General features: G+C 41.9%; 2 protein-coding genes and 1 long non-coding RNA gene across 4 annotated transcripts in view; 1 reads left to right on the top strand and 2 right to left on the bottom strand.

The window, feature by feature from the left end:
- Positions 1-5,682, top strand: part of CUBN (cubilin) — a 142,671-nt gene extending 136,989 nt beyond the window's left edge. Inside the window, exons 62-67 of one of the 2 annotated variants that reach the window (XM_068212150.1) lie at positions 282-490; positions 1,141-1,285; positions 1,403-1,584; positions 2,772-2,937; positions 4,727-4,962; positions 5,357-5,682. In XM_068212150.1, the coding sequence (XP_068068251.1) occupies positions 282-490; positions 1,141-1,285; positions 1,403-1,584; positions 2,772-2,937; positions 4,727-4,962; positions 5,357-5,464 (1,046 nt within the window). In that variant the 3' untranslated portion in view covers positions 5,465-5,682. Of the gene's footprint in view, positions 1-281; positions 491-1,137; positions 1,286-1,402; positions 1,585-2,771; positions 2,938-4,726; positions 4,963-5,356 lie in introns of both variants that reach the window. The other variant, XM_068212159.1, reaches the window with a different exon arrangement.
- On the bottom strand, positions 734-4,818 carry LOC137486761 (uncharacterized). The gene is made up of 2 exons (XR_011005790.1): positions 4,680-4,818; positions 734-1,578 (listed from the first exon to the last, which is right to left on the bottom strand). It is a non-coding gene; the product is annotated as an uncharacterized lncRNA (long non-coding RNA).
- A 2,574-nt stretch (positions 5,683-8,256) lies between the features above and the next one.
- Positions 8,257-12,684, bottom strand: LOC137486756 (protein FraH-like). The gene is made up of 3 exons (XM_068212233.1): positions 12,262-12,684; positions 11,385-11,442; positions 8,257-11,226 (listed from the first exon to the last, which is right to left on the bottom strand). Exons 1-3 carry the CDS (start codon positions 12,544-12,546, stop codon positions 10,967-10,969), a joined length of 603 nt encoding a protein of 200 aa, XP_068068334.1. The 5' UTR covers positions 12,547-12,684; the 3' UTR covers positions 8,257-10,966.
- Positions 12,685-12,915: the final 231 nt, after the last annotated feature.

Genomic DNA, 12,915 nt, shown 5'->3' with positions numbered 1-12,915 from the left:
CAATTCTCTTTGGTCTTATCTGGTTGGGTGGAGGTTGTCAGTCTGAGAGTACAAAACAGAAATGCTCACAGATTGTTAACAAATAGGGAACAAACATTTCTTTGAGTTTGATGACATATATTGACTCCACTGGCATGTATTTTGTTTTCTGTTTTCCTTCTAGAGACTCAAAGGCAAATACAAAAGTATACTGTCCAAAACTCAACTCTCTTTGAGTTTTGCTCAAAAAATAGTTTTACTCAGTTTTCACTCTGCGATGCATTTGTTACTGTTTTACACAGGCCTGTGTGGAGGAATCTATAATGCCACTTCTACATCCCTGACTGCAACATCTCCTAATTTTCCAAATGAATATCCACCATTTACTCTCTGCTCTTGGGTCATTGACGCCCCTCCGCAACAGCAAGTCAGGGTGGTGGTAGAGGCCTTCCACCTCCATTCCAGCCAGGACTGCTCTCAGAACTACCTAGAGTTCCAGGATTCACCAACAGTAAGAAATTTACAGGGGAAACCATTCCCCATTCCTATTCAGCTCCCTTCACTCTTTGGAAAAAGAGAAGAAACCTACTATTTGGAAATATATTCATTGATTATCCTCTGTGAGGGGCACATCCAAAGCACTACTGACTGTGCCCCAGCTGACATGTGGTAACTGTACACAGACCTCTCAGAAGTACTCTGTGCACACATGGGGCTAGACCTGGGCAAGTGTTACACAGTTTTTCACAGTTGAACCATGTATCAGTGCTGCCAAACCTAACATGCAGAAAAAACTGTCCCACAGCAAGTTTTCATTGTGTTTCCTCCTATCCAAGATCCATAATAAAAATGAATACTCATACCAGTAAGAGTGTTAAAAAACACCAGAAAAAAACCCCAAATATTTATGTCCCTCATATTCTAAACTTTCTTTCATACTTTCTCATTTTGGCATGAGAATACCTCTTATATTCTATTTTTTTTCCTAATAATAATTCAACATTAAATGTTGAGATATTATTAAGTGATTTCCAGGAGAACTTTAAAATGCAATTTCATAATTGGTATAGAAAATGTGGAGAGATTTATTTACCTTAAGTTCAATACATATAAAACTGAATTATATCATTAAGTAACTTGTGATGTATTAAATTCCAGCAGAGCCAAGGGTCAGTCCATAGATTCTGTGGTACTGAAACTTTTCCAGTCCCTGAGTTTTATTCTTATGACCGCACTGCCATTGTGACTTTCAAGTCAGATGAATATATGATTAACAATGGAGTCAGATTTTCCTATCAAGCTACAGGTAAGCTTGAAGAAATATTCCAAAAAATCTATCTATTATTCTCTTTTTTTATTTCATACACTGAAATGCAATACAGAGATCTGAAATCCTTACATGTTTCTGGTTTTCCATCTCAAGGTTGCAGCAGAGAGTATAACCAGACGTTTGGTTACCTGAAGAGCCCTGGATGGCCTGGTCAACACCCCAATAATATGGATTGTTCTATCATTCTTCGAGCTCCCCCAAATCACACAATATCTCTCTTTTTCCACGCTTTCAGTTTGGAAGACAGCATCCAGTGTTCACATGATTTCCTAGAGGTATGCAAGTATACATATTTTGTGAGCCTACATAAAAATCTGCTAAATTCAAAGGATATTTGGATCAAGTTTCCTAGAGGTATGCAAGTATACATATTTTGTGAGCCTACATAAAAATCTGCTAAATTCAAAGGATATTTGGATCAAGTTTGGATCAAATCTGAGTTGAACTGACTGATTTTGGGACTAATTATTGCCAGAGTTTTATGGTGAAACGTACTAAGATGTTATAGCAAGAGGCTAAACAATACACCCGAGTAAGTCCAAACCCAGTAAATAAACAGATTCATTACCAGCTAACTTATCCTTACCTAGCTCTTGTTGAGGTTACCCAGTTAACAGAGTCATCTGGAATAGTTTGTGTTTGATACTAACATGCATGAATGAACAGAAAGCCATAAATCTGAGTGGTTTTCTTACAGCAGTAGATTCCATCTGCTTGAAATTTTTCTCAAGAAAGATTTTTTTCCTAAAAAATCAATTAAAAAAAACCCCAAAAAACAACAAAGCAGAAACCAACAAACTCTAGTGACAACTGTAAGACACTTGCAAAGTACTTTGTGTCAGTGAAAAGTGTATCTTCTTCCTACACAATCTTCATTCATGCGGGTTTCCCTGTTCTCTGGTCAGATGACAAAAATCAGATGTCTGTGGCAGCATCATTATTTAGCTCTACTTTCATATCCTCTTTACTGTCTCAAGAAATGGATCTACGCACGAGCATTATTGGAGTGCAGAAAAAAAATCAGATTAAATCTGAGCTATGTAATATGATCTGTGTCATAATGTGACTGGGGAAAAGAGCAGTCTGCAGGGTAAAGAATTAATCTTTTCATCTGGAATATTAATACTTCTTATGAAAAGAAAAACATGGGCTTGAATTGCATAAGAACATCTTAGCTACTAGTCAAGTAATTTTTTTCAGTCAGGAGATATACACACTATAACATTTAGCTGCCTGTTTCTGTTGATACTTGTTCTGTGCAATTACTTATAAAACTCAGACCAGTTATAGGCCTCTTCTTCCTTCTACACAAGAATTTTTTGGTAGGAAATATAGCAGTATTACAATGACAGCTATGCATGCAAGTTGCTAGTTTGTGCTGTGTTTGTATCTGTGACTAATTGTGCTGGTGTATAACTGCATAGGAATTTAATGCTGACAGTATTTTTTGTGTTCCCTGAAGGTCAGAAATGGGAGTGATGTGCAATCACCACTACTTGGCAGGTTCTGTGGAAACACTGTGCCCAGTCCCATCTTCCCCCAAAACCATGTTGTCTACCTTCGTTTCAAGAGCGATTTTTCAATGGCTCATGATGGATATGAAATTACTTGGACTTCATCATCAAGTGGTAAGGCTGTAGCTACAAAATAGTGTGACACGGAAGGAAAATGCAGCAATGTGGAATTCAGCTCTTTTCGGATCCTTCTTCATCACCACTTTAGACTTCCCTCCCCCTACTCAGTCACCAGAGAGAGGTAGTTGCTCCTCAAGGCCACTGGGGCAAGATTCATTTTACGAGATGGAAGCCATTCCCTCCCCTAATGTTGACCTTAGAAACCTCAGATGATGTAGTCCACTTAAGATAAAGATCTCCTTCTTTCAGTGAGAGGCTAGAAAACATCTGGAACATCTGCCTTGGGATCCACAGAGTGGTGGTGCTGGTGGCGACTCAGCTTGCTCCAGTAGTTCACTTGTGATATCTAGGCATGGCTAAGCCTGAAGAGGACAGGAAGCTACCCCAAGAAAATAAACTACCTATAATGCTGTGTAATGACTATATCATGGACACATTCATGAATGGTTTATGAAGTGGCAGTGAACAGTGGGGTAATAGTTTCTTCATGACACTGAGTAACTAGAGGTAGGAAAGCTCATGGCCAGATGAGAAGTACTGCAGATTAACCATACAGTACTGAGTGACCCAGTGATGGAAAGGCAGAGCAAGCTCAGTGTAGGAAAGTGTCAATAAAAAATGTGGTCAAAAAAAAGACAATCCTAATTTTACTTACAAAAATACGGGCACTGAGTTGACTTTCAGTAGTCAACAAGAAGATCTTAGGAGTAAAATAGTTTCATGAAAACAAAAGTTTACTAAGAGTCAAATAGACTGGCATAATGATAGAAATTGTTGGGAAAGGAAGAGAAAATAAATAGATAGCCACTGTATAAATCCATAGTTTACACACAAATTGAATAACATGCACAGTTCTGGTCTCTTCCTCTTACAAAAAATCAGGAATAGCAAAGGGCTCAACATTAAAAGTGGCTTCTGTATGAGGTATGCTGAGGCTTTCTAATCTGGTTAAGAAACTACTGAAGTCTATAAAATTGAGTGGTATTGGATGATAAATAGTCATCAACTATTCTTTGACTTTTCCCATACAAGAACTAGCAGTCATCATATAAAGCCAGGAGCTCGTAGGGTCATAACAAACTAGACAAACCAGTTCTTGATACAGTATGCAGTTAAACTGTGGAGCCCCTTCCCATAGTATGCTACAAATTTACATGGATTCAAGGGCTACCCACACAACTTCATCTGATAAAGATTATTAAATAGAAAGGTGCCATCTCTGGGAGCTGTAAGCTGAAAATTCTTGGAGACTGTGAGGGTAATCTGGATCGTGGCCTGAACATTCTTCCTCTATAAACTTGCATTTTTCCTAGATCATCTGCTTCTGCCCACTGTTGAAGATTGAATTTTGGTATAAATGGACTTTGATTTACTTGATATGCCTAATTCCTCTGAGTTGTTCTCTGTATTTTTCTATCCCATGAGGATTCACTACTTTTCATGCCAAAGAACAGTCACAGTGAATTCATCTCCAGTTGAGTAGCTGGGAAGTGAACTGACTAAGGCACAGATTTAAAACTTCAGTTCCTGTTTCAAATAATTTGGGGAAGGGGGGTGTTGGTTTTAATATTCAGGGGTGGTCGAATGCCCATTGCGTATTCTTAGGCTCCTGAAGCTAGAGCCTCAGTTTTATGTCTTATTAGTGTTCTTAGCCACATTAGTTGTCCCAGCTCACAGTCTCTCTGGTTTTCAGCACTGCTGCTGATAGTGTACTAATGTACCACATCATGTACTACCTTGTGAAGCAAAGCCTTCTAGGCCAATTAACAGTGTCTGCTTCCAGGATGCGGCGGAACATTATACGGCACCACTGGCTCATTTGCCAGTCCCAGCTACCCAGCGACTTACCACAACAACACCGACTGCGAGTGGGCCATTACCGTGCCCCAGGGACGAATTGTCACAGTGAACTTTGATTTCATCAGCATCGATGACCCAGGGGACTGCAGCAGCAACTATCTGATCCTCTACAATGGGCCAGATGCCAGCCATCCCCCCACCGGGCCCTACTGTGGAACGGTACGTACTGCCTTCCCTCTGCGACCACACGAGCGCTTAAAAGGAGTTTTTACTGTTTCATGTACTAGAGCATTTCCCTAATTCTGACACGAATTCCAAACAGATGAGTGGAAGTGAAGGCAAAAGGCTTCTGTGGTGCCTTAGAGGCCTTCCAATTCAGACCATATAGTGACATCTAGTGGGAAGCATCAAACAAGTTTGCTCCATACTTCATTGTATTGGTATTTTAAATATTTGCAATATCCTGAGGGAGAACAACAGTAACTAGAACAGTTTTTGAGATCACTGTCAATCTATGATCCAATTTGTGCCTCATTTTTAACTCTCTGACTGTCTCTTCCAAAGGATCTTGATGTTCTATAAGGCTTTTAATTTTTCTTGTCTTTCATTTTAGGACACAAACATCGCTCCATTTACTGCTACATCTCATCAAGTCTATATAAAATTTCATGCTGAATATGTGACTTTACCATCAGGATTCCAGTTAAGCTGGACAAGCTAAAACACAGCTTATTACATACATTACCATTCCTTGCTATATTGAAAAAACTTTAGATGATAAAGGAGGTTTGAAGTCCAGTGATGATAATTGCAACTGAAGTAAGGCCTTTTAAAAGTGACTGTAAATGTAGCTGTTATGAATTTGGAATTCTGTCCAAAAACCCATTGATCTCCCATTGTGCTGAAAATAAACTATTACCTACCCAACTGGGAAAAGGAGATTTTGCTACATGTTTTTTATATTCTTCTACATAATTTCTAAATTGTACAATTAATGCTATAAAAATTTAATTACCCAGGATAAAAATTACACATGAAGATGATGAGAGGACCTAAGACAGGAAGCCATCTTTAATTTGTTCCCTAGAGTTATGTAATTTTGCTCCAAGCATCTCTGAAAACATCAGCTTAAGTTTTATTCAAATTATCTAAAATCAGAAATTGCTAAAAAATGGTCCCTGTCCTATAACCACTTACACAGATAACTGTGCTGAAGAACTTTCAGTAATAGTGTGCATTGGGTATAAGAACCCAGCTGAAATCAGTACTTGAGCATTCACTGAAGTTTAACACAGCAAGGACATGATGTGGTTCTAAATCTTAACCAGATTAAGAAGTAATTTCAGGGTCAGAGCCCTATGTTCAATATATACAGATATCTGTGGTTATACTTATTGAGTTATATTTTCAAGCTTCAAAGTCTATTTTATGACTGAATATAAAAAACTTCTGAGGCTTTCAGTAACTATGTCACCCTTCTAGTCAACCTTTAGGCAACTTTCTAGACATTATGAAACAGCTATAACTTCAGAAGGCAGACATAAAAATATCAATTGACCTTTGACTACAATTAGTTTTTTCCTTCCCCAGGCTAACACACATCATACATAAAAGATGTTGTTGTTGACAGGGTGGACAGAGGACACTGATTCCCACCATGAAGCATTTTTTGTCACAATCCAGAACAAATGACCAATTCATTTCCTGAATGTCAGCTGTGATGGACAGGCAAGAGAAATTTGCACCACAGAAAATGAACAGGGGCCTTATCAGAACTCTAATTTCACAACTATTACAAGGAGTCACTTATAGTGAAAGCAGTTCCTTAATGTGATTATTGAAGCAATTAATTATGAAAGGATATTAAAGTGTAAGTGGCAGTTTTAACAAAATCTAGGAACTCTTTGAAGATTTCCCAGTGAATGCCAAAAAAGCCATCATTCCACAAACATACAAAACTTTATAACAGCTGAACAGATATTCAGATTAAGAAAAAATGTAGAAAAAAGAAGCAGACAAAATGGACAAGCTATAAAATACGACCCAAAATCCTCAGGCAGCAACTTAGAGAAACCTGTGAAGTTCCACTGGTCAACAGAATGAGATGCAAGCCAGCATTTTATAACTGTCCAAGGACTAAGAAAAACTAAGCCTATGTACAATGATACTCCTGCTAACATGCCTAAGTATAACATAGAAAAATCAGAAATATCTATATTGGGATGAAATTGGAAGGCAGTTATGTCCTACTGAGCTGCTAGCAAAACAGAAAGTTCCTCTAATAAGGGAAGACATAAAAGACCATATAATCAAATTAAGTATTTTCAGATTAGTAGTCCAGAAAACTTTTACTGAGAGTCCACTCAAACTGACGCTGTACTTGCAGTCAAAGGATGATGCAATCTTTGTCCATATTGTTTATTAAAACTCCCTAGAGGGGATAGCAAGCAGTAAAGAAACATCTGAAATGTCTGAAGATAAAGCCACAAAATAAATTCTAAAGCCAGCAATGTGTAAGAAACTCCAAGTACAATCAAGCATAGATTGAGTGGTTTGCCTGCAGAGATAAGGAGGACTGCATTTCTCCTCTGCGGAACGCTGCATCACAGGCTTCATGAATGTCCATTGTGGCTCTGACCTTCCTATGAATCACCATGGATTTGGTGCAGTTGGTGCACCACATCTGCAGCTGGCAAAGAATCTCCTCAAGATCTGGATGCTGTCACTTACTGCTAGGTGGCTGGACATGGAAACATGAGATTTTAGGCAAGAATCAGCTTGCAAGAATGTTGTCATTTTCTGCACTTCACCAGCCCAGAGCACAGCTCAGCTGGAAGCCACACATGAAAGGGAAGAATGCATCCCTCCAAACAGCTCCGTGCCACTGCACCAGTGTTCTGTGATATGTTCTTTGCTCCCGCTAAAAGTGGATCAGCCCTGTCAGAAATGAGTTCTCAGGTTAAACATTGGCCTTTTTGTAGGTGTGACAGAGCATAAACTGACAAACAGAAACCTGTACATGGTTTTAATGAAGGTCATTAGTGGCTTTAGGGGGCTGGTGTCAGCACCACGTCACACAGTTTAAGGACACCAAGTTGCCCAAGGACACAGCAGTCCCCGAGCTCATGGCACTGAGGTCTCCTGCTGACCTAGGGACTGGTAGAGAGATGTGTTCTGGTGACCTGACATGTACCTGAGGCCACTCTGGTAACACAACCTTTGCCCTTGAGATCTCGAGGGGAACTCCAGCTAAACTGGTGAGTTTGCTGAAATCCATACTTCAGAAAGGCTGCTCTCACAAAGAGAAAAAGCATGTTTCACTTTAAAGCAATTAAATGCTTTTGGACATTTTTTATAGGATAAATACTTGCTGTTGGCAACATCTGTCACATCATCAAATTTTATAAAAAAAAAAAGAATAAAGAAAAAAAATAAAGAGCACTACGAATGAGAGGAAGAGAATTTTTAAAGGTTTTTTTAAAATCTAGCAATAACTAACTAATGCTTGGTGCATCTTTAAATGTTAGAAATACTCAATACCTATGCATAATTTTATTTACAAATGAGCAAAATGCATGAGGCTATTTAGAGGAAAAAAAAACAAAAAGCCCAGCAGAGAATTTGTGCTCATGAAGACTGTTGAATGAAGCTGCTGGTACAAGGTTGAATTGATCCAGCCCAACTGACTTGCCAAAAATAGTCAAAGTCTAAAATTAAATTATCAAACCCATTCTTAAAAAAAAAAAAAAAGGAACAAAGTAACCACTGCAGTCCTCTAACATTTTATATGAGGAACCACAACAAAAATACCAACTGCAGAAGTATTAAAGTGGAGGTCCTTAGCGGAGAGAGCTGATGCTAAGCCATGTTTCTATCTTGGAAGGTAAGGAGCAATTTAAAACACTTGCTTTAAAATGAACACACAGCAAACACAAACAAGCAGAACCAAACAGATAATCTGGAAATAATTATTCCATAAAACTTCTATGTGCTTTTTGCAGTACACAATTCAAAAGACAAAATCTGTACTTAGTAGGAAATATAGCTTCATCTCACAACACTGCCATGAAAACCTTTGCTTTTATGTCTGTGCACATTGCTATTTTATAAAGTCATTGTTGTGAATGCTGCACGTCTGTACTGTAATAACTGCATGACTACAACCTCCCTCTGTCAATGACAAAGCAGATAATGAAAGTGCAGCTTTTCAGTTTCTAGAGCCTGCATGTTTTTTTTTTTAACATGTAAAGCTTCTTCTGCATGTTACTACAGATGTTTATTCTTATACAAAAGTAATTTTATGAGGCAGTTATATATGAATGGTAAGCCTCCAAAGACTAGGATTTGAAGAAAAAGCACTAAAATGTCTGTAACAATGTTTTTAATTGCCCTTGCCACGTGGCAGGACTGTTCTTTATAATTGAGAAATAATACCACAATGAGATATTCTTACAATTACAGTTACTTAAGTAAAGGAGACAGAAGATATAGAGCTAAAATGCTAGAAATCATGGTGCTGTCAATTTAAAAGAGTAGCTGATTTTAGTTACATTTACAAAGCAATTCTAACTGAAAAACGGTTTTCAATTGGTTCATTAAGCAAAGGAGGAGGTGTCTCAATTTCCCATAGTAACATAGGATATGTGTCCTAGGCACCAGAATTAACATATTTGGTGTAATTACTTTTTGTCAACTGCCAAACTGAAACTGCAGAAATATTCTGCAGTCCTAATTAAAAAGAAATGCAATAAAAATTCATGGAAGTAACTATATTGTTCCCAATACAAAACAACTCGACTAATAACAAATACATGTTTAAAATATTTATTAAATGATAATAAAAATAAAGGCCAAATTCTATGAGGTTTTTTTACAACAATCATAAAAATAAATATTGCATGAAAGTTATCACACTTAGTGAGTCTAATGTTGATGGATGAATTTGTAGTAGCAGTGCCCAGCTCTACACAACTGGTTTTGCAGGGGCATGTTGCTGTTGCATCCTTTCGATGATATGCATCCCTGCATTAATATTGCTCATTATCATAGGTTTTCTTGGAGGAAGAAAACAAGTTAAAAATAGAATAATAATGTAAAATGTAATTTCCCTGGTTAGTAGAAGTACCTAGGACAGAAACAAGGGAGGCATCAGAGCTACTCATTCCCTTGCTGATTCCCAGCACAGTGAGAGGAACCAGCAGGAGGCAGGTCCAGCCATCACTGCCGGGGTGGAGCAGGGTGGGAGCACCACTGCAGGAGCAACTTCTGCCTCCTCTGACCACCACAGGGGAAACTGCAGCTCTGCCACACAGTCATGGCCAAACATCTACTCACTGTCACCTGCTTTAGCCTGCAGGCCTACGGACAGAAGGCTTATGCCAGCCTCTGCAATGAATTCAGGCACCTGCTCTACAAATTTAAGCCAAGTGATGGATTTAGAACAGATATGACAGATATCAAAGATATTTTATAGTTGTTTCATAAGCAAAAAATCAGTAGCTGGAAGGTACAGCAAGACCTAAATTGGAAAAGTCTCTACTGTGAGCTCAAGCACTGTATGTGTGGGGAGGGCTCTGCTGGCTGGTCCCTAGGAACAGGCTGGCCAGCCTCTAGCTGGGGGTATAGAGGGAGCCAAGTGTTTCTGGGGCCAAAGGGGTTTTGGAATGACTGTGTCGGAACCCAAAATGCTTTTCCGACATTTTCAAATATTCCTATGAGTCAGAAACCCTGGCAGACAGCTGGAGACAGCTGTGATTTTAATTTTGAGCCATGGAATGAGTTACCAGCTCTGCAGGAAGAACTAGAAGAGACAAAAATCTAGAATTTACAGTAGATAAAGTAGAAGTAGTTGTAAGTTAGAGGAGAGTATTTTTACATTATGTTCATGGGGGTTTTGACTGATGTATGGGGGGGTCAGGATTAGTACGGGGGGGTATGAAAAATCCAACATGGAGGATTTGGGGTGTGACTTGTCCTTTTCCTCCTTCTTCTTACCCTCCATCTTCTTGGTGATGTTGGCATTTTTTAATTGGGTTTTACTGAAAACACACTGTCCAACATAGGTGCTAGATATTGGTAGGAAATAGTAAACATGTAGTACGTAACAAGTAGTATTTAGTCTCTGTGCCTGCCCCTCAAGGGCAGATGCTCCCTTTTTGCCTTGCTGGACAGACCTCAGCAAGGGCACAGAGAGAACTGATAGATAAGAAATGGCAAACACCTGTTAAGAAGTCTGCTCCTTCTCTCGGCCAGCAGCCAAAGAGACAAGCTTCCTGATAATTTGAAATAAATTATCCAGAGACCGAATACTGCGGTTGCTGCGTCTTCCTTTGTCAGTGCAGGCCAGTGAAGGCCTTCTCCACCTTCCCGGAGTCACCTCAGCACTAGAGGGACATCTGAGATCTGGCGTCCCTGGGTGGGCGGGCACTGAAGGCATTTCAGAAGTATCCAGAGACGAGAAGCTGAGCCACCAAGCGATCTCGCCTGCACAAGAAGAGAGAAGGAAAGCAGGTTTTCCCACAAGATCCCAGTGAAGAAGACAGCAGGGAGCGTGACACAGAGTATCCTGACCTCACCAAACTCTTCACCTCAAGACCAGCTCGGAGAGGAGGAGATTCAGAAGCGCGCCTGGATCTGCTCACCTGTGACCTGCTGGACAGGGACCAGTGCCATCTTCGGACCGACCTCGCATCGATACAGCTTGGTGAGAAAGTCAAATTGAGAACATGGGGGTGGGACATTCCCAGGAAGAGGCCCAAGTTCTAGCAGATTTACAGGGAATCATTTCCACACATCCTGTGGAAATCAGTTCGAAAAAATTAAAGGCTTTGCTATTGTGGGTGCAGTATAATTTCCCAAACACAGAGAAACGCCTCTTATATGAGGTGGGGTTTTGGCAGCAGATGAACAGAGAATTATATTATAGAGCCGTAAAAAACGATAAGATAGCTGCAAAGCTCCTGATTTCAGCTAGAACAGTGTTGGAATCGCTGTCACAGAGAAGCAGGGGTTTTGCAGGGCCATCTAGGGTCTCTGCCGGGACCCAGGGGGAGGGGTCAGCCAGCCAGCCGCTAGGCATGACTTCCCCCATCACAGAGGCAGAGAAAGCGGATTTACCTCCCGCGGGAGAAGAGGGGTTTGAGTTTCCGCCACCCCCCAGGTCCCCGATTTCTGCCTGCTCCTTAGATTCGCTCGAGGCAAACAACTCCCCAGGCTCCTCCGATGGAGAAAGCCCCCAGGGAGCGGCGAAAGTCACCACCCCACCCGAGGGCCAAGCGCGGGCGGTTGCGGGCGCGGAACGCGGCGTGGCCGGGGTGGCGGCAGCAGCGGGGGGGTTGGAGGCGGCCGCGGGGGAAGCCATAGAGAGTAGAGAGCTGCTGGGGAAAGGATTAGAGCGGATCTCCGTCACTGCGAACGCGCGGAGCTCGGGACGGGCGGTCGCGGCGGCGGCGGCGGGAGCGGAGGGAGAGACGGGGAGGGGCGGGAGCGCGGCGGGAACCGAGGGCGCGATGAGCTTACGTTCAGGGCGTCCGATGACGCGCGCCATGACACGGCTCCTAGAAACTGCCTTACAGGCGCCGGAGGAAGGCTCCCGGGCGGAGGCGCGGGCTCCGCGGCAGACAGAGAGCAATCCGGAACTCTCTGTCGCAGCGGCGGTGACGCGCTTCCGCGTGGTGAAGCGGTTTCCGGAGGCCGGGGCGGGGGAGGAGTTTTTCCGTGTTGTCGTGGCAACGGGGACGCGAACGGGGCGGGAAGTGCCCTCTCAGGCTGCGGGCGGGGGCTTGGAAAGTGGGATGGAGACATCTGAGCAGGAACAGGAGCAGGGCGAGAGTGACGTCAGCAGCGGGGAAAGCGGGGAGTCTGCTAGGCCCGCGGCCGCGCGGGGCAGGAAGAAACGCAGGCGGGGCCGGGGTCGGAGCAGGGCAGTCCCACCCCCCGTGATGATGCAAGTGGGAACGGGGCGTGACCGAGATGACGACATCCCCTCGGGCACCGCCCCTCCCCTGCCTCCATGGCAACGGGTAGAGCCAGCCCAGATTCGCAGTCAATCACAAACAGCCCCTGATATTACAAAGCGAAAACAGTCTAGGCAACAAGAAACAGTATCCCAAAGCGCAGGGCTTGCAAAAGTAAAGCGAGCTTTGGAAGAAATGATAAAAGGACTGTCGTTAG

The sequence above is a fragment of the Anomalospiza imberbis genome, chromosome 1 (assembly GCF_031753505.1).
Source record: "Anomalospiza imberbis isolate Cuckoo-Finch-1a 21T00152 chromosome 1, ASM3175350v1, whole genome shotgun sequence".
NCBI lineage: Eukaryota > Metazoa > Chordata > Aves > Passeriformes > Viduidae > Anomalospiza > Anomalospiza imberbis.
This window is presented reverse-complemented; position numbering and strand designations above follow the sequence as displayed.

Coding starts and splice junctions, on each gene's coding strand:
- LOC137486756 (XM_068212233.1), bottom strand. CDS start 12,546: ATGTCTCCATCCCACTTTCCAAGCCCCCGCCCGCAGCCTGAGAGGGCA. Junction 11,443..12,261: donor CGTCATCGGACGCCCTGAAC/GTAAGCTCATCG, acceptor TTTCTCACCAAG/CTGTATCGATGCGAGGTCGG. Junction 11,227..11,384: donor CCCTGTCCAGCAGGTCACAG/GTGAGCAGATCC, acceptor CTTCTTGTGCAG/GCGAGATCGCTTGGTGGCTC.